Source organism: Corvus moneduloides, chromosome 4 (genome assembly GCF_009650955.1).
Source record: "Corvus moneduloides isolate bCorMon1 chromosome 4, bCorMon1.pri, whole genome shotgun sequence".
Classification (NCBI taxonomy): Eukaryota; Metazoa; Chordata; class Aves; order Passeriformes; family Corvidae; genus Corvus; species Corvus moneduloides.
This window is the reverse complement of record NC_045479.1, coordinates 12,165,967-12,188,292: the sequence shown is the minus strand read 5'-3', so window position 1 is coordinate 12,188,292 and position 22,326 is coordinate 12,165,967. Positions and strand designations below refer to the sequence as shown.

At 42.7% G+C, this 22,326-nt stretch overlaps 1 protein-coding gene across 1 annotated transcript; it reads left to right on the top strand.

Annotated features, from left to right (window-relative positions):
• Positions 1-517: 517 nt before the first annotated feature.
• PARVG (parvin gamma) lies at positions 518-21,751 on the top strand. Its single transcript, XM_032107306.1, has 13 exons — positions 518-701; positions 5,744-5,845; positions 6,347-6,411; positions 9,224-9,326; positions 10,257-10,397; positions 10,799-10,914; positions 11,747-11,802; positions 12,691-12,713; positions 14,668-14,729; positions 14,834-14,902; positions 15,764-15,865; positions 19,334-19,406; positions 21,344-21,751. Exons 2-13 carry the CDS (start codon positions 5,767-5,769, stop codon positions 21,421-21,423), a joined length of 969 nt encoding a protein of 322 aa, XP_031963197.1. The 5' UTR covers positions 518-701; positions 5,744-5,766; the 3' UTR covers positions 21,424-21,751.
• The last annotated feature ends 575 nt before the right edge of the window (positions 21,752-22,326 follow it).

Sequence of the window (22,326 nt, the reverse complement as noted above, 5' to 3'; positions counted from 1 at the left end):
CGACTCGTATCTGAGGGAAATGTCCAGGGAAGGTGGTTTCTGTAGGAGCCCTTCCTCTTTAATCAATGCTGTAAAAGGGGAGGAGGAGCAGCAGCACTGCCTGCTGGAGATAACTCTTCTCTCACATGAGGGTTTTGGGCCCTGGTGTGGCCAACTACCTCTCTAAGGACAAATGAATTAATTTTCTGCCTAGGTTTCTCCTCCTGCCAGGTAGGTAGAGTAGTCCTGATCTGCTTTATAAAATGCTCTTGAAGGAGCATGAGGAAAAGGTGTAGTGGAACATAATCTTGTCTGCTCTTGGCTAGTTTATTATTATATACAAAGTAAAAGTGCTCTGTGAGTCACCCCAGGGGCAGCGTAGCCCAGTCATGCTGGGCAGTGCCATCCAAGAACGATCATAGCTTTCTGATTGTTTCTGGTGTTTCAGGATTTGCCGGGCTGCATGTTTCCTGCACCTGTATTCCTGTTTATTTCAGTCTCTGCAGCCGGGACTAGCACACAGACGATTAAGTTCCGGATGGGAGCGTGGTTTCATTTTTAAGAGCAGAGCACCGCCACACAACTTCCCCTTGCGTGCTTTGTGCTGCCCTACATGGGACACCTCCGAATCTGGGCTCAGCCCTCTCCCCCAGAAACTGCATCCTGAGTCCTGGGACGAGGTCTTGGAAGAGCTTCTGGAGAGTTACTTGAAGGAGAGAATAGTAAGTTTGGAAAATGGGACTCCTTTGGGTGCTTTTTTTCATAATTATTGTTCTTAACTGGAAGATTTTCTGTGTCTGTGTGGATTGTTCTTACTAAGATAACATCTCTTCTGGTGCTAATTAGCAAAGATGGCTCCTGAAAAGTCTGGCGCTATACAGGGAAGTGAAAATAAGTTTTAAACTGGGTGCACAATGCACATGCTCTTTTTTTCTTACTTATGTTTTAATTCTGGTTTTCCAAAGGCAGAAATATTACTATTACCATTCCCACTTGGGGTTTTTTTCCCCTCCTTTGTGTGATCTACTTGGGCAACCATTCCTAGGAAATGCGTTTGAGCTAAGGCAGAGTAGGGCTTTTGCCTTTTCAAGCAGGAAATAAAACAGTTTGGTAGCATTGGTAAATGCCTTGTGTATGTTCTACAGCTGTAAGCCAGAAACCACTGCTCGTTAGTGCTTTTTGTGGTACCTTGGGGATATCTGGGAGCTGGACTCTGTGAGGACTCATGGAGGAAAAGTGAGCTGCCCTGACCCAACTTGAGAATTAGCTGTTTATCAGTAGTTGTGACATTGCAAGGTTGTGCAATAGCCCGGCTCCTGACCTAAGAACAATGCACTTCTTGGCAGCCACTGCAGGTGGCCCACAAAAAGTCAAACACCCCTTGGCTTTAAAGCAAAGCCTGTACATCCATGGCATCCTCAGAGAAAGAGCATTTCATTCAGAGAATGTCATTTCCTTTGAATAGCCCGTAATTAAACATCTATTTTATTCAAAGATGCCACAATGAAATGCCTGTACAGTCAGTATTCAAGCAGTTGTCTCTTACAACGTTCTCCTCTCCAAGTACTGATAAAGAACTTGTGCAGGAGGATGGGGGCTGGAAAAAACAGGATGTCAGTCACAGCTCTGAGCAGCAAATTTTTACTGATGGGCGGCAGGGGCTGGTTGCAGCAAATATGGAAATATTTGTGAGAACCAGCTCTTCCGACCTTTCCTGTTTCTCATTAAACAGCTCACCCAAGGAGGTGTCCCAACCCTGGCAGGTTCCATTTTATGTTGCTCCTGCAGTATGTTATTCTTTGAAAGGCTGTGTCTGGGACCAAGCCTCACCAATATGCTGCAATGCCACATGAAGGACTGCTTGTGAATGCTAATTACGAGTAATAAGCAATGAGTCTAATTAAATGCTGAAGAACTGCAGTTCTCTGGCTCTGAAATGCCTGTGGGAAACCAATATTGATAAATGTGATCTGAAACACAATAAATGATGGGCTCTGAATGGTGTGTTGCTACTTAGGAATAAAATCTTGGAGAGCTAATAGGTAATTCCAAATGAAGTGTCAGCAGTGATGAAAAAAGCAAACAGGACTTAGGAAGAGAGGAACAGAGAGCACTGTGAATGCTGCAGTGCACCTTTCTAAATCTGGGCAAGTCTGGTTCCTAACACTTCCAAAAGGCTGTGATTGTGCTGGAGAAAGCTCAGAAAAGAGCACTGAGGATGACCAAAGGTGCTACCTACCAAAGGTGCCTGGTTTTCCAGGGAAGGATAACTCTAGGCTGTCTTTTCTTGGTTTTGGAAAGAGATGGACATGGAGGGTTTGGGGTAGTAGGGCAGTAGTAACATGGAGCATTAACACAGGGGTGTGAAGAATGGGGATCAGCTGGTCTTTGTGTGGTGCCTTCGGGGGAAGCTGGTGGGTCCGAGCAAGAAACAGGAGATGGAGCTTCACGTGATGTAGGGCCACGCTCTTCACCTTCTCACTGCTGAGTGGTGAGACAGACACAGGCCTATGTTCAAGGGGTGAGTGGGAAGTTCATGGGGAGTAAATGTATTGACAGCTTCTAGTGACCAGGCCCCCAGGTTTGCTTTAGGAAGGCTGAGCTGCACACTGTTAAAGAGTTTTGGGGAAGTACCTCTGTATCCTTGCACTGCTTATAGTTTTTGGGGTTCTGGTTTTTTCCCTAAGGTACTGGAAGGGACTGGATACCAGGCAAGTTAGTCTTACCCAGGGTAGCCTGACACACAGGACTGAGGCCCTAGAGGATATTATGCCACATTATTGCAAATTCTGAATTTCAGGCCCTTCCTTACAGGTTTCCAGCTTTTAGAGTGGCTTCTGATGTTCAGGTTCCTTGGCCAAAAAGAGCCCAAGGGTGTGGCAGACAGCACACACCACTTTGATAGTCGAAGGAAGTAAGAGACCCACAAGTATATTGCAAAGCTGAGTGAGAGTAAGCTGTGGTTTACACAGACCATTTCTGTTATGAGCAGGACTTCCCCAAGGCATCACAGCTGTCAGAAACCTAATTTACAGTAAGTAAAGTAAGTTGTCCTCGGGTTGCTCTCTATTAATTAACTTTTCTCAGTTAATTTCATCTGGGGAGTCTTATCTCAGATAGTTCAGTTGTTCCTCAGGCACTACATCACTCTATTTCTCCTATCTTTTTATATCAAGCACCTTTTTAAAGATAGCATTCAGTTTTGCCGCCACCATAATGAAATTAATTCTCTTGTGACCCTTTCTCCTAGTGCCTTGCTGGCAGTTTTGTAGCAATTTGTTTTACCAGATTGATGTGCAAAAGCACCCAGTTGCTATTTTCTACCAATATTCTCAGCTTTGGCAAAATCTGTATTAAAACACATGTTCAGAATGCACTTTGACTGGAGCTGTAAGAAATATGTGGACACCTTCAGAGCAGCACTGTGCTGCTGTGAAGCTACCACTGTGGTGTATAAAGATATCAAGCAGAGGAATGCCACTTTGGAGATGTTCTGTGCCACAGCATTTTCAGCAGGTGCCTTGCTCTGGGTCATGGGAGCATCTCACTTCAGGCACCTGCAGCAGCAGCCAGGTCTGTCTCTGGTAACAGAATGGAGGGAACTCCATTCCTAAAGCTAGGATTAGCCACTCATTTAAATGCTCTGGATTGCTCTTTAAAGGTAACATTCCCACTAATTTCACAGGAAGCCTTAGGAGACCGGGCTCCCAATGTGGGTACCCTGGGCAGAGAGTGGGAGTCCTCTCCTGAGGGAGCATCTAATATGGAGCATCTCATTTTCTGTTAAAAAAAGCACAAAACCGGCCAACATCCCCTCTCCTACAGTGGCCCAGTAGCTCTGAACTTCAGAGAGAGCATTTCCCATTCACAAACAGCAGCACTCCCAGTCAGAGAGCTGAGCCCCAGGTACCCTGTGCCCAGCAGCAGCTGGGATTTGATGACTCAGAGGAGTGTAAAAGTCTTCCTGGTCATCACGTCTGCTCTGCTCTGACTTCCAGAGATTTTTGGGCTGTTGGGAAGGATGAGTTCTCTTACTCCTGCTAGAACAGATATGGAGTAAACCATGCTCTGCTATGAGTGTCAAGAGCCCGCATCCTCCTGTAATTTCCTTCACCTTTGCAGGCCACAGTACAGTTGCAGTAAGTAATTCTGATTTCTGGCAATTAAATCAATGCACATTTAGGTTATGAAGAACCATCTTGCTTCTTGCGTGCCTGGAAGGCTGAGCCCAGAGAGTGGTGGGGAATGGAGTCAAATCCAGATGGTGACCAGTCACAAGTGGTGTCCCCAGGGCTCAGTAGTGGGGCCAGTCCTGCTTAATATCTTTACTGATAACCTGGACAAGGGCATGGAGTACACACCCAGTCAGTTCATGGACAACACCCAGCTGGGTGGGAGTGTGGATCTGCTGGAGAGCAGGAAGGCTCTGCAGAGGGATCTGGACAGGCTGGATCCATGGGCCCAGGCCAATGGTCTGAGGGTCCACAAGGCCAAGGGCCCGGTCCTGCCCTTGGGTCACACCAACCTCCTGCAGCTCCAGGCTGGGGCAGAGGGGCTGGAAAGCTGGGAAAGGCCCTGGGGGTGCTGGGACAGCGGCTGGACATGAGCCCAGGTGTGCCCAGGGGGCCAAGAGGCCAAAGGCACCTGGGCTGTGCCAGCCATGGGGTGGCAGCAGGGCCGGGGCAGTGACTGTCCCCTGTGCTGGGCACTGCTGGGGCCACACCTCAGATCCTGGGGCAGCTCTGGGCCCCTCAGGACAAGAAAGGCATTGAGAGGCTGGAGCGTGTCCAGAGAAGGGAACTGAGCTGGGGAAGGGGCTGGAGCAGCAGGAGGGGCTGAGGGAGCTGGGAAAGGGGCTCAGCCTGGAGCAAAGGAGGCTCAGGGGGGACCTTCTGGCTCTGCACAACTCCCTGACAGGAGGGGACAGCCAGGGGGGATCAGGCTCTGCTCCCAGGGAACAAGGGACTGGAGGAGAGGGAACAGCCTCAAGCTGTGCCAGGGGAGGTTCAGATTAGACATCAGGAGGGAAAATTTTTGCACTGAAAGGGTCGTCAAGCATTGGAAGGGGTTGCCCAGGGAAGTGTTGGAGTCTTCATCCCTGGAGAGATTCAAAAGCAATGCAGATGTGGCACTTGGGATGTGGTTTAGTTTAGTGGTGGGTGAACAGCTGGGACTCAATGATCTTAGAGGTCTTTTCCAATCTAAGTGATTCTATGACTCTGTACTGGAGTTTGTAAGAGGCTATTCAGATTCCAACATCTGTTCTTGTTTCCCCACAGCTGTACCAGCTGGTTTAATAAAGAAAGCTGCTTGTATTTAGAAACTTGTGTCAGTAATTTAACTACTGGGTTCTTGATTTAATACTCCTTAAGTATTGGTAGTTTTTGTACTTTCTAGCACATATCCATTAATACGTAGGGACTGAAAGCTTCTTTTTCACTTCAGTTGAAAGAGGATTTTACTTATCTAATACTAATAATATCCAATCAAGGGAAAATGGAATTAGGTGTACTTAAAGCAAGTTTTAGTACTTCGGGTCTTTTTTCTTATATTTTGATGATTAACAGAAAAAAATTAAAACTGTTTATAACTTCTTTTTCTTTGTACACATTTAAATATATTTTTAGATTTTATTTTAAAGCAACTAATGATGAAATAGTAACCAATAAAAAACCCCTTCGGTTTGTTTGTTTTCTTCTTAGCACTAATTTTGGTCTTTACATTACTTTACTCATGTTCCCTTCCCCCCTATGTTTTTTACCAGTTTACCAGGAGTGATTAAAAACAATGGATCCAGACTTCTTAAATGCATTTACACAGCCTTCTACACTTGATCGATTCCTAACTGAGGATGTCATTGCTAAAGGTTTGTGCTTTATGAACCAGGACAGAAAAAAGTCCAAAGAACCACCTGAAAGGCCAAACAGAAAATGTGCTGTACAAATGAATTGTGTATTTTTCAGCAGTGATCCCATGGTTGTACCAGAAATGAGTAAGCTCTGTGTGTGTATTTGGCTGCTGACTCTTTGGGGGCAGATCATGAAGAAGCAACACAAAGTCCAGCTGGTTCTTTAACTGAAATTTAAGTTTCACACATAAGAATCTGACCAAGTTTGTGTTTTCCTCTTTCCAGAATTGTCCATCTAGATCTTACTGATTTGGAGTACACTGAAGCATAATTTCCAACCATAGACTTAATAGTCTGCTATACTAGTTTCTTGCTCACGGGGAATTAGTTAAAAAATGAATATTTCTACATATGGCAATTAGCCATATTTGGAATATGAAACTGGTAGGAGATTTAGCTACAAACTTACTTTAGTCATATCTGATAATTATGATGGATCTTGTTTGCTTCCTTCCATAGGTGAGAAGAGGAAACTCATAAAACCAACCTCAAGGAACAGCCCCAAACTGGAAGAATTAAAACTGGTACCACTTCATTTATTGCATATTTTAACTCTCACCTCACCAGTTGTTTTAACCTGTTGTGTTAAAGGAAAGAAAGGACCTGGTTCTTCAACCTCTTTCAGCCCACTAAGTTGCCCAGCTCCCTGACCCCAGTTCCCCACTCTCTACAGATGGGAATGAGCTCTGCTTTTGGCATTGGGGCTCCACACAAGTGAAGCAGGGCTTTTGTTTCAGCACGGTGTCAAGGTGGCTGGGGCCATACAGGATCAAGCTTCCAATGCAGTGACCACTGCTGGGTGTGGAGTGCAGATATAAACCTGAGTGGCTTCTGATGTGACACCTCTGCTGGGTGAGCCACACCAGAAGTGCCCAGTTGCTCTTTCATTGTGATGATAACGTAACAGCAACGAGAATCCAGCTGAAACACTGGGCTGGGACCACAAGCAGACCCATGTCAGCATTTGCTGTGACTGAAGAGAAATGTGCAGGCAGGTGCAGGTTTGCTGCACTGATCCCATGGTAACATTTAGGATTGCTCTACTGACTTGTGACAGCCTTCACCAGCAGCTGGCTCAGCTGGCAAGGTTAGCAGAGAGCAGTGGCGGGTAGGAGGAAGAGTATGCAAGTCACCAGGAATTCAGGATAAAAGCTTTCAGGCCATTGTATTGTCTGCTTGAGGTAACTGTGAAGGATGAATCCTATTCCACAGGCAAGTACTTTATTTCCATCTAATTTGGAGGTCCCCCTGGTGTGTTCAATCACTGTGTTTCTCTACCAGCACAGTCCAAGTACTGAAATTTCCTGGAAGAAAAAGGGCATGTGTCTTATGAGACCAGCACTCCTTGCATTATGGAGGTGCTGAAATTGTTACAAATATTATGAAAAGCAGCTTAAGGTATGTGCTGTTTGTATTTTGTAGCATTTATAAACATGTAGGTAGGTGTGTTTCTGTATTAGGTATTTGTGCACGTTTGATCAAAAAGATTTGATTTTGTGTCAGGCTTTCAAAATATTGTTATTCAAAAGGGAAAGTCTGAAAGGTGGTGCTGCAAAATGCAATTTTGTTGTCTACAGAAAGACTGGATTTGTTATTTCAAGACAGCCAAAAATGAAGAGTTTTCCTCAGTTATGAAGATTTCTGTGAGCTTCAGTGCTTAATCCATTTCCTGTCAGAGATTCCTGAAATGATGGTCATCACTGTCTTAATTTCTTTTTGTTGGGTGATGAGGAGATGGAAATTGTGTCCTGAGGGAGACAAAGTCCTCTGGATACCCATCAGTGCCCCTTGATTGCTTTCTTAATCTAAAGATCTGATGGCTTCTCTCGAGAAGCAGTTGGGATGGAGACAGGGACAGGGAGGAATCTTCAAGGGAAGAAGAGGGGAAGTGAAGAAACTCTCGTGGGAGAGAGACTGTTTCACTGCATTTTCATTTTGAGGTGGCTCTGGAGAGCTGAGAAATACAAAATGGCTCCCTGTAGTTGCTATAAATATCCAGCTGCATAGAAGATGGTTACGTTTGGAAGCCAGCAGCAAACTTCTGGAAGTATTCCCTTTCTGCTTTCCCTGTTTACTCATTTTTAGACACAAGGCTCTGCTCTGCACCTGAGTGGGGCCCCCACAACTGGACAGAAAGCAGAACTGTGTGAGCTGCAGGCTGTGGATGTGGCTGTGTTGACCTGGGAGAGAAAAGAAGGGGTGTCGTAGGTCTGTACCCAGCAGTACTTGCTGCTTTTCTGACTTCCCTCTGGCTGTACTCTTGTGCTTGGGGTACTGCTCTACTCCTCGCACATCCAAAGTGTCACCAAGCATCAGCTGAAGAGCACAGCTTTCTGCTCTTGATACTTCTTATCAGAGGACATGTATTACAGTTTGACAGCTTCTCAATTCAGGCCTCTTTATTTCTTGTGCAGTTTCAAGCATCTCAGAAACTTTTCTTTTCAAACCCTTCTTACGCTTTTGTTAATGTTGGCGAGCTTACAAGAATGTGCTATGAATTTTCTCCTCTGTTTACAGCAAGTGAGAAGGATATTATCCACTCCAGACACTCACTCATAGCAATCCCAGCAATACAAGCAATACCCTTCCCTCTTATAAGAGGGATGTTCATGTTGGCAGCCAGCTGGGGTTACTGCTTTTTTGTTCTGCTTCGCCAGGTCATCTTCCCTTTCTCTCAACACATGTGAATAAAACACATGCTTGGAGAAGTGCTGAGGAGCTGCTTTGTTCTCCTGTCTAGGACCACATGTGGTTCCTCTCCCTTTGTAGCCAGACCTTGGCTTCCTGAGCAGCTTCCCCTTGCAAAGGCAGGAAGGATATTGGAAGGCCAGTGGGAGGACTGCCATATAGGAAAGTTCCAAGCAGGTATTTGGAGATCGGGTGGTACAATATTGTAGAAAGAAAAAGAAAACAAAAACAGGAGATGAGAGGGAGGAGTGCTAGTAGCATGGATGAGTACAAGAAACTACCCACAGAATGAGTGAAGCCTCTTTTCTTACAAACTTCTGCCTGGCAGTTAAATTTGTGTGAATTCTGTGATGTGTGATGAAGGCAGGGGATGGGAAGTGTACTGTGCAGCCTTTTCCCTGGTGGAAGCGGGAAGAGGGTCTCTCTCCCCAGCTGTATAACAGAGTTCATCAGAATATAACTAGTGAGGTGTCTATCTCACTTGAAAATTAGGAAGAACTAACCCTTTAAAAAAACAACCAAAAAGCACAAAGGAAGCGGAGATTGAAAGCAAACCAAGATGTGAGATAAGAGAGAGGTGAAACAGAATATAGCACTGAGTGCTGTACTGTCTAAACAGGAATAAGATTGCTTTGCTTTCCCCTGCAGTTCTTGATTGAGTGGATTAACAGAACCCTGAAAGAGGAACACATAGTAGTTAAAAGTCTGGAAGAAGACCTGTATGATGGGCTGGTACTTCATCATCTCCTGGGTGAGCTGCTCCTTTGAGTTTAGTTCTTGCAGACATCTCATGGAGGAACTTTCCAATCAGAGGATAAACCTCAGGAGTCGCAGTAGCGGGGACCTGCCATCACTTCTCACAGCACTGGGGGTCAACTGTGATAATCACAATTCTGAACAAATTCCCACTATTGTTTTACATGGTTATTTTACTTCTAAGAAATTCTTATTACCTGCTCATTGAGATAATCAAAAGGTTAACTATGATGTGTGAAATTCAGTGCTTCTGAAAGGAAGGAAAATTTTGTAAGCCAGGAGCACAAAGGTGGCTTGTGGTGCTACCAGAAACATTGGATGGAATCAGCACTGTAATACACCTTTTCCTGCCTTAAAAAAAAAAAAATTGAAAAGCTCTGGGTCTAAAGAACTGTTCTGGTACTGGAACTGGTAAAAAATCTAAGAGGCTTTTGGCACTATGTGCTGCTTGTATAAAGATGTAACCTCCTGGAGCAGCCTGTTATCTATTTCTCCATCTCTCCTGTCCCTACTACTTTTTTTGTCCCTTTTTGCTCTCTTTGGGGACATCTTTCAAATCTATCTCCTTTCCACCGAGGCTGAGAGCAGCAATCTGAGCAGGATTGGCTGATTTTCATAATTTAATTGCCTGAGTGATGAGCTGGGATTTCTTCTATATATGAGTTGATACTGACTTTGTACACTATCTACAGGAAGGACTCACTCCTTGGATTTCTGTAGAAGGAATGTAAAGTGATAGGGCTGGGGGATGATGCTACAAGGACTGACTTGAGTCCTCTCCTTCTTGCAGAGCTATGAATGGTACTGAACATTTAAAACAAGACTTTGTGTGCTTTGCTGTAATTTTATGTTTCTAATCACTTTCTTTTTCCCTACAATGATGTTGAAATGCATTCTTCTACTTCCTATGGACCCTCTGTAAAAGAAAACTTAGGATCTCTCAAGCTGGATGTTGACAAGATTGCATTAACAGAAAAAAAACAGCGACAGAAACTCTCTGTGATTATGGAAGCCGTGGCCAAGTGTTTGCAACTGGAAGAAAGTCAGCTGAAATGGAGTGTGGAATGTAGGTGCAGAAGTGAAATTGAAGAAAATTATCCATCACAGGCTTCCTGTGCTATAAGGCTGCTGTGAGGGAGTGTACTGCCAGAACAGTAATTAAGCTACCTGTTTTCAATTACTAGTTGAATCAAAAGTGAGACAGAAATTTCTGACCCTGCCTGGATCTGCCTCCTTTAAGTGTGTGGCTTGTGGACCACTTAAGAGCCCTCAGCATCCCTGTATGTCTCACTTTTAAGCTGTACTGTAGCTAAATTTTGATGTTGTATAAACCCCAATCTGATGTCCCACCTGTGTTATGGCCCTTCATAACTTTGGGGTCCTCTGCATAGAGAGAATTGATGATGTTGGAGGGAAGTTCACTTGTTTTACACACTGAGCATTGTTTTCTTCCTTTACACTCAACAGCTATCTTGGCAAAGGACTTACTGAGCACACTGCATCTCCTGGTTGCAATAGCAAAGCACTTCAAACCCAACCTGGCTCTGCCTCCAAACGTTCAAGTGGAAACAATCACCATCGAGGTATTTGTAGTCTCAGTGTTTGTTACAGTAGACCCTAGAGTCCTTTCAGAAGGCTGATCTGCTTAGAATTAGGAGAAATGTGTGTGCAGCTGTGAAAGAGATACTTGTGTGTTCTGTGAACCATGCCTTTCAATTTCTGAGTTTGTTGAACTAGATTTAGTTTTCACTTAGGATAGTCTGCCTTTAAAAGGGGAGAAGCATGATGCTGTTTTTCTTCCTCAGTCAAACAAAGGAACGGTCCAAACTGAAAGTAGCTGTTGATCTCTGTAAAGAAGAAAATGAAGAAATTCTGCTGTTACTATCTCTAAATGTTTTAAAATAGAAGCTTGTATTCATAAATCATAAATTTTTTTTAATGCTGAAGATTTCTTTCTTTAGGTGATGGAAGTTTTTACTCCCCTTCCATTGGGGTCACACTTTGGTATTTTTCTCTACAAGCAGATATCTGCACACTTTCTTCCTCTGTTTGGTTTCTTTAAGTCAATTCTGAGACTGTAGGAGAATATCAAATATCCCACAATTTGGGATATAATTTCAAAAATTAGCACCACCAGCATGTAAACACAGAATGTTTTCAACTGCCTGAAAGGGAGGAGCAGCAAACCCCAAGGACTTCCTCTGATGCCGAAGTAAGAGATTTCCTGTTGGAGACTGAAGAGAGCAGAAGGAAGCAGAAACCTCTCAAAGTACCTGTACTAATTGTACTGGAGTTATTGAGTAAATGCCCTCTGATAATCACTTAAGGCAGCAAACAGGTCGTGAAAGCCTCATTCTTGTTTATAAAATTTTTTTTGTGTGACAAACCCGACATTGTTTATTGTCCTTTCAACAGACCACCTCCACAGGATTAAAGACATCAAATGCGGTGGAATATATCACAGAAAACAAGTAAGAGGGGATATATCTGGTTTTTACACTGTCAATCAGAAATGAAACACTGTGGGTGTGTTCCCCCTTACAAAAAGTAGCTGGGATCATGATGATGAAAAAGGTGTAAGCCCAGACATGCATATGCATGTGAGTTATTTCTCTGGTTTCTTTCCTTTTTTTCCCCCCTCTTCACATTTGGCATTATGGTGCAATATCTTTATTTATTCTATATAAAAACTTCTCTAAAGCAATATTTATGATTATTTCTGAAGCTTAGCATTTGTAATTGCCATGAAATTTCATAGCAAATATAGTAATAAAATTCCAGTACTATAAACTTACCTGTGCCAGACTAAATTGGAGATTTTCTAAAGCCACAAAGGTTTAAATCCAGTTTTAATTTGTTGTTGTTGTGTCTTTAAATAAAGAGAAAGGAGGCAGTTCTTTTCTTATTTTACTGTGGAAGAAATGTTTTAGCTTGCTGAGTGTGTGAGGTACTGTCATTATTAAAGGAGTTAAGTAGTAGGATATCATTTATATACTGAAAAAATATGGGCATCATTCTAAGGACTAGAAAGAGATTTTCCTGCTACCATTTTTTATATGCCAGAACATCTTCAAGCTCTAATATCATGAGCAGCTTATTGGAAGAGGATATTGAGGATTGTGCTTGTAAAATAAATGTTCATTGGTGTGTGGGCCAGTTGAAATCTCATATGCTTCCAAGACCCTACACAAATATGGAGTGTACTTAAAAATGTCTGTTGGAAAGTCACTCTGACATAAAGTTAATGCCACTTTGAACTCTATCTCCTGCTTTACAAGATAGCAGATAAGCAAAGCTTATGAATAAGATCAAGTCAGCTGAATCATTTTTCTAATTCTTGCTTTTTATTGCACTTCTAGAGAGAATGTAGAAGCGCAGTCAAGTAAGTGCTGGCATTGCCAAGTTCAGTGTTTCATTATGTGCTTTTATACACTATGTCCTGATCCATTTTTACCTCATGATAAAATCAGTATGCTCCCACTAAAGTTAATGGAGATTCATGGATTTTTTTTTCCCAGTGTTTTTCTCCAAATGTCTTCTGTTGATGCCTGTTCATAGCAACACAATACAGCTTGGAAATTGGGTGGTCACATTGCCTGTGGACTACAGGCAACAGATGGGGGGGAGACAGGACATGAAGGTGGGTTGATGACCCAAAAAAGAAACCTGTCTGGGGACAAAATGCAGCTTGGATTTGTGCATGGACCATGTTCACTGTTGGAACTATTTATAAAGGCTTCAGAATTGTGGTTCCTGTTGCTACCGGTTTAATGTACTTTCCTTCCCACAGTTTGCAAATGAGATTTTGAAATCCACTGGTACTCGGTTGTGGATGGCAGCTCAGTCAAGCCAGCGTCCCCAGAGCTTTTACCCTTAGGGCTTTTGAGGGCTGGGAAACACTTGAGGTGAAAAATGTCCATGTGTGCAAAGCCTGCAGAAGGTCTGGGCACTGCTCAGGCTTCAGCGTGAGCTGCTCTTGCCTGCTGCAAAGGAGCACATTGCATCCCCAGAGAACCAAGGCAACTGCTTGAATTCTCTGCTGTGCCCTTCATTTTGGCATTTTCATCCTTTGCAGAGGTGCAAACTATATAATTTAATATGTAGTTATCAGTTATTCCACTGAGTGTTCTCTAGTGTGGGCTGAAATTGTGAAAAAAACTCCATCACTCACCCCTGCCCCAAACAAAAAAAAAAAGAAGAAAATTAAAAAAAAAAAGAAAAGAAAAAACCCCAACCCATAATTAGGTGTTTCTTTCAGTGGGCTGATTCTGCTGGGAAGAGAAATCTGCAATTCACTCTTCAAGATGCTCTCTCTCTATTTTTGACACAGCTTTCTTAGCAAAGAGAGAAATCCCAAAGCGTGGCTCCAGAAGAGGGCTCTCTGTGATTTGTGTGATGGATTCACCTATTCCCTGACACTTCTCCTGCAGCAACCCCCAAACAGGCAGAACAGAGAAACCTGAGGAAACCCTTTCACACAGGAGGTTTCTCTGTCACTGTCTTCTGGGAGGAATTTCCCTCCAGCCAAGCTGCCTTTGCTTTTCTGTGCTGTAGAAACTGGTTCTCCATTTAATTGTGCTGCCAGTGTGCTTTTCGTTGCTCGGGGTGTTTCAAACACTTTGCTCATGCTTGAACCAGAGCCGTGTTGTGGCTGGGTGAGGAGATGGATCCTGCTTTTGCTGCATCTGGGCAGAAAGGGGAGGCGAGGGTGGCACTTGGATGGATCTCATTTCCTTGGAAGCCTTTAGACTCCTGCTAGTTCTCTGGCACAGCTCTGCTGGCACCAGCTCGTTGCCCACTTTAAACTGGGTGGCAGAACTGGCCATTTTTGAGGTCTCTGAATATTCAGAGGAAGGGCAGTGTCTCCATATCTTGCTTGTGGTTTTTGGAAGGAAGGAGGAGGGTTTTTTTCTGCAAATTCAGTGTCACAGATGTTTCTGTTTGGGGAGAGCAGTACAACATACAGCTCTTCCCTGCTCCCTGTATTTTATCCCAGAGGTTCAGGGTTAAAAAAAATATAAGTGAAAAGAGATAAACCGTAGTGACGTGAAACTTGGCCAGTGCTCAGACTGGTGGCAGCACAAACGGAGAACCTCTGCAGGTGAAAATTACAGAGCTGAATGAAGTAAATTGCTTTCTCTGATGTGGTCAGGCTGAAGGGAAGCCTGTCATCCTGTCCTCTGATAAATTTAAAAGCAGCATCTTTCTCTGCCTCCCTGCTACTCTTTTCCTCCTTGGCTTGCAAGTTGTAAATACCTTTCTCCTTCTGGAGCCACATTAAAGCTCTAATCTGTCAGTTATTCAAAATAAAATCAATTAATGTTGTTTTGATACAGAAGATGATGCCTTTGATGAATTATTTAGCTGTGCTCCAGATAAACTGGATGCTGTAAAAAAGGTAATTTACTTTTTTAGTAGACATCAAAATCTGTTAGGCCAAACTTAGATACCGAAAAAGTTATTTTTTTCCTTCCCCCTTTCTTCCCTGTCTTTTTTCTTCAGGCACTTTTGCAATTTGTTGACAAGCATGTTGGAAAATTAGGATTAAATGTGAGAGACATCGAATCTCAGGTAGTGTGCTCCAAGCTACACGTTACCCATGTTTTGTCAGCCATTTGGGTGTTTCCTCTCACCATTAGGAATTCTCCTTTTTATTACAGTAATTGGAAATCTGGCAACATAATGATTTCTGGGTTTAGGTTAAGATATCAAGCTTCAGTCTCTGAAGTTTCTGAAGCTAATAATTAGTGCAAAAATACAACCTTTGTATTGAGTGCTGCCCTTGTAATGCTACAGGGAGTAATTTTCAGAGTCTGCCCAACTCCTAAGGGTTCTCTCTTTGTCAGGATGGAAATGAAGGTGTTCTGAGCATTAAAATGAAAGCAAAGTTGATTGCTGTACTTAGTGATTGTTGATGCTGCATTTTCTTCGTGGTATGAAGGCCTTATTTTTATCACATTTCAAAGTCCCATCCTCTGAACGTAGAGCTTCTTTAGAGCATGAAATTGCAAGAGAAGTGCTCCACAGGCATCTCAGGATCACCTCCCTGGGCTCTGGTGAACAGGGTGCTCTACTGGGATTTCCCAGTGGGCAACTGTAAGAAAAGAAGGTTTTCAGGTGTTTTGTCATACATCACTAAGCACAATTTTCTTTTATTTATACGTATGCATTTGTGCTCATCTGAAGTATTTTCATATTTGGAATAGTTTGTTTTAATAGCTGTCCTTGTACAAGGCTGTATTTTCACAGGTATGAATTTGGGAGCCTTATCTAAGGAAATATGAAGTTCACTGTGGAAGAGGTTGAGGGAGCTGAGTCATTGGGCTGTCTGGTCTGCTTGCCCGAGTAACATTTAAATTCCTTTATTGCTAGAATGGCATTTACTGGAATAGTTTACTAAAGCCAAATAATTTTCAGGCAATTCTTATCTAGTTTTCAGATGGAGTTATCTTACTTCTCTTAACTGGACAACTAGAGGGTTACTTTCTGAATTTAAGGAGTTTCTTCCTGACCCCGGCCAGCACCACAGAGATGGTAGGTTGTTCTGTAATTATTTAGAGCTTGAGCCATCTAACTGTGTGTTCTGCCTCTTGCTTCCACTGCTGCTGCTGAGTGTGAGGTCCTGTGCCCACAGTGTCTGCAGGAGGGGGGGGGTTTGGGACAGTGCCAACACAGGCACTCGGTGCTGTCAAAATACCTCAGAACAGGTCCTCTTCAAAATTAGCATCTCATAGGAGGCAAACACCTGTTACTTGCATTTTTTGGCATGGCCATGCTTCTGCAGCCTTCTGGTGAAATCCAGGGCTCTGTGTGGTGGGGAATGGGTGTGTTCTCTTCTACCAGTCTGTCCTGCAAGCAAGGATTTGAAGAGGGTGACACCTCTTGCGTAGCAGAACTGATACCTGTGGGTCTCTTTATGCCGCCCTAAAAATATACCTTAACCAAGACATTTTGAAGGCCCCTTCTGTGTTCGGGAAGCTCTTGAGTGTTTACATCCTTTCCTCCCCCGAGGCTGGGGGCTGTAACATACTCAGCCAGACCTGCTTGGCACCTTTTTCCACCTCTACCAGGCAGATTTCATCTGTGCTTTAAAAGTAAAAGCTGTCACCAGCCAGAGGGAAGTGTGTGCTGGGCTGCCTCCTCCACAGGTCTGGAATGTTGATATATTTTGAGATATTTGAGGTATTTTCAGATTGTCTCTGGTGAGGGTAGGCTTTTTCATTTGGGTCACTGAATAGTTCTGAAAATCTTGAAAGTCTAACTATTTTTCCTGGTTTGTGCTCAAATCTCTGGAAGTGAAATGTGTCAGATCTTTTTTGCTTGAGAGCTGCCAGAGAAGAAAATCTCTCCTCTGGCATGGTTTGCATTACAGCTTCCCCACACAGATGAAGCTTTCATCTTATTCCCAACCTTAGCACAGTTAATACCCCTGGGCAATATTTATTTGTAATGAAAATTCTCAGAGGTCCTATATTAACAAATAAATATTCCCATGGAGCTTTCCATCAGAAAGTTTAAAAGCACAATTGTTTGAGACCTAGGTTCAAATGTTGTCAAAATTTCGTTGCTGTCAGTTGGTAACTGTTTAATGAATTAGGAAAAACAGATTTTTTTTATTTTTTTTTTTAATCTAAGAACAGGGAAAATACATTTTGAAGGGTTGAATCAGACATAATCAAACCATTTCCCTAGAGTTGTTTTTCTTCCTTTTCTCTTCCACTCAGATTTTGAAATGATTTTCAAAATCATTTGGTCTGTTCCCATTGAGTTGGACAGAAATTTTTACTGTTTCCATTAGCTTTATTCAGAGGAGGTCACTGAATATTTTCTCAGTTAAAATTTCATCAATAACCATTTTCTTTTCGGTTCAGCCCTATTCTAGCCTCACAGATTTCTTTCTGGAAATAAGATAGCCCTAAAATTCTAGTACAAATCAAGCTCAGACTTCCTAGTTCTTACTGGCATCAGAGAGTACAATGAAGTTGGGTACTGCTTCAGTACAATTCTTTACACTGTAGTAATTTCATTGTAGCAAAGTTACTCCCAAGGACTGGACTTACTGTTGAACAGTTTGCCACAGTGGTATTTACCATTTGTTTCTCCTCTGATGCTCATTACAAGACGAAAAGTGGGATGACACTACAACTGAAAATATCAATGGACCATAGTTCAGCTGTCATTCGTACACAAAACATGTCTTTCAGTTCAGTGCTTTCTAACTCCATGTCATTTTAGACAATAATTGGTGCAGTAAAGGATAAAGATGTACCCTTTGCTGGGATTTGTTGTGAGAATGATGACAACCACATGCACTGTTGGGATCAGTGCGGTGCATCCACCTTACAGTCCCTTCTGACCAAAACCATTCCATGACTGAAATTCAGGAGATGATCAATTTTGAGGTGCAAGAAGACAACACTGCATGTGGGTGGGTTTGCTGCAGGTTTTTTTGGGGTGTTTATTGCCAAAAAAAAGGCATTTATAAATAGCTGTAAAGAAGTGCAGCTCTGGGTGCTTGTGAGTGTAGAAAGGTGTGTATATTCTGTGACAAAGAATACGATCACAAAATAGTTCAGGCTGAAATTAGGGGTGAAATCTCTGCAGTCAGGAGATTAAGATGATGATGAAGGAGGGCTCGTGTGCTTATCAAAACTGTGTGAACTTGGTACTTTTGCCAAAACGGGCCCAGAGCTGAAACACCCCAAATGTCCTGACTGCTGTCCAGCAGTAAATCCTAGAAAACTGTCCACCTCCTTTGAGTCTGGAAGCACAGCTGGACAAAGCACCTTATTTTACAAGGCTTTCCTTTCTTGGGTAATAATTGGTATTTCTATCTGAGGATGCTTTTTGAAATGTGCATGTTGTCATTCCTCGAAAATCTCCAATGCATTCCAGAGAGGGAAATGTGCCCTTTTGGCCTGTGCTGGTTCACTAAGGAAACATTTGATTTACTCATTCTGACCGACAAACTGTGCAGAACTCTATGGTCTTGAGCTCTCCCGGCTGCTGACTATCAGAGGAACAAAACAAACCTGGATCCAAACAGGCAGTCTTAGTTACTGTAAGCCAGAGAACCAGGTGAAACATAAATCTGCTGCTTCACTTCAGAGCACAGAGATTTTGCTGGGCTTATGCATGGGGGACTCCTGTGCTTGTTGTCACAACACAACAGGGAACAGCAGTGTCCCAAAGGATAAATTGCCCAGTAGCTCAGGGAAGGCAAGAAGAGACAATCTGAAGTTCATTCAGTTCTTGTTACTCGTTTAGAGGAAGAGAACTTGCTAATTACCAGCCAAGTAAACTGCCCTTAAGCTGTTAGAAGGGGATATTACTTCTAAAATATCAACTACAACCACTGCTTCTGTGTGTGGTGCTGCTTTTATGTGGGGAAGGGAGAGAAAAAGCAGTGAGGAAAAATGAGAAAAAACCCTCAGCCTTCATTCATAGACATCTGCTTAACTTCTGATGAGTGTTATTAAGGATATCATTGCCACTGTTAATGTGAATGGACACCCTTAGAAGTACGGCAGAAACTTCTAGCTCACAAGCATGCTGGATCTTTGCAATTCTGAATGAAATATAGAGAACTTTTTCCTTTTGGTTTGTTCCAAGTGTGGTAAGCATGTGGGCATTGTTAAAAAATACTCAGAAATAAACTCCCTGAGTCCATTAGATCCAGTTAGGAATCCAGCCTGTTTTCCCCATGGAAACATTCATTAACACAAGTCTTTCACATGCAAGGTCGATTTTAAATAAATGGATTCTTCTGCCCACCTCATGGGACATGTTTTTCTGGAGATGGATTTTACATCTAATTTTGTATGATAATTGGTAGAAATTCTGAAGAGCACTCCACTGAAACTAAGGAGAGGAATATGAGTACATATTTATGAATCAGTGTCTTCAGCTACAAGAGAAATACTTTCTAAAACCTTCTGTTGGTTAGAAAATATTGTCAGCTATATTAATCTCTCTCTCTCTCTCTCTCTCTCTCTCCAACAGCTTCACAACATTAACCTGGCATTGGACTTGCTAGCAGAGGGAGGTCTTCTGAATTTTCCTGTGAACTCTGAAGGTGAGTCATGACATGCAAACTTACCTGGAATAGAATTGCTAATATCCCAGCTTAGCAAAAGTTTGGGTAATTGCAGGAAGCAGGTTCTGAAAATGACACTGACACATTTCATTATATGGCTGTCCTACAGCTCCTCATGCAGAATGAATAGTAGAGGTAATAACATTTTTTTTTAAAAAAAATCATTATTTCTATACTAAAAAAGTTAGATTATTATAAGTTTAGTAACTTTACACTAAACTTAAACTGTTTAGTAATTCAGTATTTGTTAAAGATTTAAACCAGTGACAGCTCCAATTACAGCAGCTGAGCTGGAGGCAAAGCTGTTTTCCTGTCTCATAAAAACTTTCAGTGCATTAAAAACAAGCTTGTTTCTGTGGGACAATACCTTGAAGAATATGTCTGCAAAATCAGAAACACTGGTCACTCTATTCAAACCCAGAAGAGTGATGGGGCAGTCTCCTGAAAATGAAAGTCATAGGTTTTTAATTGCTTTTATGCCTGGTTCCGACCTGGGAGCTGAATCTTGGCCTTCTTCATCCACGTGAATGTTTCCATTGCTGAATCAATGTGCATGCATGCTTCTCTTTCTTTCTCCACCACAAAAACAAACAGACAAAAAAGCTCCATTTGGACCCGTCCAATTTTCCAATTAAAATACTCCACAGAAAAATTTGGTGCCAGCTCCTGGTGGGATGAGGGATGTAGTTAATTAATGGGTGGTGCTGACCTGTTGCAGGGCACATAATCCCAGCATTCCTCCACAAGCTTGTTGCTGAATAAGGAAGTCAAATCTTTATTAAAAATAAAAAGCATTATTCCAGTTCTAGCTCCCTGTTAGTTATTTGTGAGTGGGTGCATGTGTTGGGTACATAACATGGCATCATGGAGAGGGGAAGAGAGGATTTAGGGCTTCCTTTGTTTTTCCTTTTGTTCTCTTTTCCCACTAATGCTTTGGTGATGTTGGCAGTTTGCATGCTGGGCATTCATGAATTGTGGGCTTTTTGCTGTGCTGCACAGAGCTAGGAGCCTGGAAAGCTAAAGACCTTTTATTTATATGAACATTAACAGAGTAATCTGTGTGGGCTCAGGTCTCCATGCTGAGATCCACCTTTTGTGTGAAAAGAGATAAATCTGTGCTTTCCTTCCTCCCCTCTGGCTATTCTGCACCGCCTCAAACACAGAGTTGATCAGTATAAGAACTACTGGTGCCAACATCCATGAGTCTTTTAGCTTCACTGGGGAAATCCTCAGCTAGTGAGTGAATTTAATATGATTTAGGGGTCCTTGCTACAGCTACACTATTGAGATTCCTCAAGGATCTCATTTTACTGGTGTTTCTTTGTTAGTCTTTCTCCCAGTGATTTACAGCATGGTAAGAAGAACAGTAAACCCTCTGCATCCATTACCCTCTTCCACTACAATTTTTAAATACAAGAGCAGTTTATAGCCAAGAAGAAAGAAGCTGAAAACTAAATTAAGCAAACAAACAAAAAAACCCCAAACCGAAAACCAATGCAGTCAATGGCAGCAAAACATCATGCAAATATTACAGGGGAAAAAAAAAAAGTGTCAAGTAATTCCAACATGATTCCTGACATAGAATAATCATAAAAAAAATCTCAAGATAAAACCCTATTAAATTATCTACTCTGTTTCTTTCTAGTGAATAATTATTTCTTACTCTGCATTATCTGCCTTCGTCTTCGAGCAAGAGAGTGCAGCAAAAGTCCCTTTTCCTCAAGTTAATTTAAAAAATTATTAGTTTCTACCTCTGTAGTTCCTATTTTGCTTCCTGTCGCAATTCAATTGTTCAAGTTCACGTTATAATTGGGGGAAGGTGGGAGATTGTCTTTGGCAGGTGCAGTCTCATCCTGCTCCAGGGATTGCTAACACTTCCCATCTCCTTCTGCTGTCTCTGCTTTGTGTACCCACAGATATTGTGAACGGAGATACGAAGGCTATAATACGAGTTCTGTACTGCCTGTATTCCAAATACGGGACCAAAGAAGCATGAAGAACAAGGCCAAGAGCTTGAGCTGCTTGCTTGTTTGTTTGTTTGTTTTTTCCCTAGCAGGCCTTGGTGTGATTTCTGGATTCCCAGCTCTGTTTGCCACTGTTTCTGGGCATGCACTGGTGTTTGACACTTGCTGTGTTAACACTGTACAGCAAATATGTTGTTCATGCAAGGTTTCACATATGCAGCCTGAGCAACTGCAAATGTGTGTCCATGGCCAGTGTACTGTGTAATTCTGGGGCTGTGGCTCTAGTTCCAGACCCTGCCTTCTGTTTTCTCTGAGCACCCCCTAATGCTGCAAAGAAATTAAATGTGTGTTTATTCTGGACTCTGCGTTCTTTGCTCCTGAAGGTGAATTTGAAAGTTGTTGCATCCTCCCCATTTTCCTGCTTTGGGAAGTCATTTGGGAAACTAGAGAGGAGAAAGACCCACCCAAGTGGGAAGGTTGAGACACACTTGAAGCTCCAAATCCTCTTTAGAGAGGTGGCCAGTGGCTGTCAGACAAGAGGACATGAATTGGACACCAAATTAATAGGTAGCAAAAATGAAATCTGAACTTACCAAGTGTTTGATAAATGTTTCAATGCTCATTTGCTTGAATATGGAGAAGGCACTCAGCATAACATGCTGGTGTGAGACTATGCAGGAACAGGGGGTCCTCCTGCCCAGCTGTGGAAAGATGCCCTTATTTCCTTGCTAAGCCAGTTCCAAACTTCCTTGCTAAGTCCAGCTCCAGTTGCAGCCCTGACACAAACTTTGGCTAGCAGGAATGCCAATCCCCATGTTAAATATGTTGTGAGAGGAAGTCACATATCTGCACTTTGTCTGCAGTAAGAGGTGGGCAAATGCTGGCTGGGCTCTGCAGCAGGTGGAGGTAGAGGCCACCATGGGTGAGAGCAGTAA

Bases quoted from the DNA above. Each gene is read 5' to 3' on its own strand.
- PARVG (XM_032107306.1), top strand. From the start codon at position 5,767: ATGGATCCAGACTTCTTAAATGCATTTACACAGCCTTCTACACTTGAT. The intron at 10,398-10,798 runs GTAGGTGCAGAA...TACACTCAACAG, and splicing joins GCTGAAATGGAGTGTGGAAT to CTATCTTGGCAAAGGACTTA. The intron at 15,866-19,333 runs GTAGGTTGTTCT...TCTCTCCAACAG, and splicing joins CGGCCAGCACCACAGAGATG to CTTCACAACATTAACCTGGC.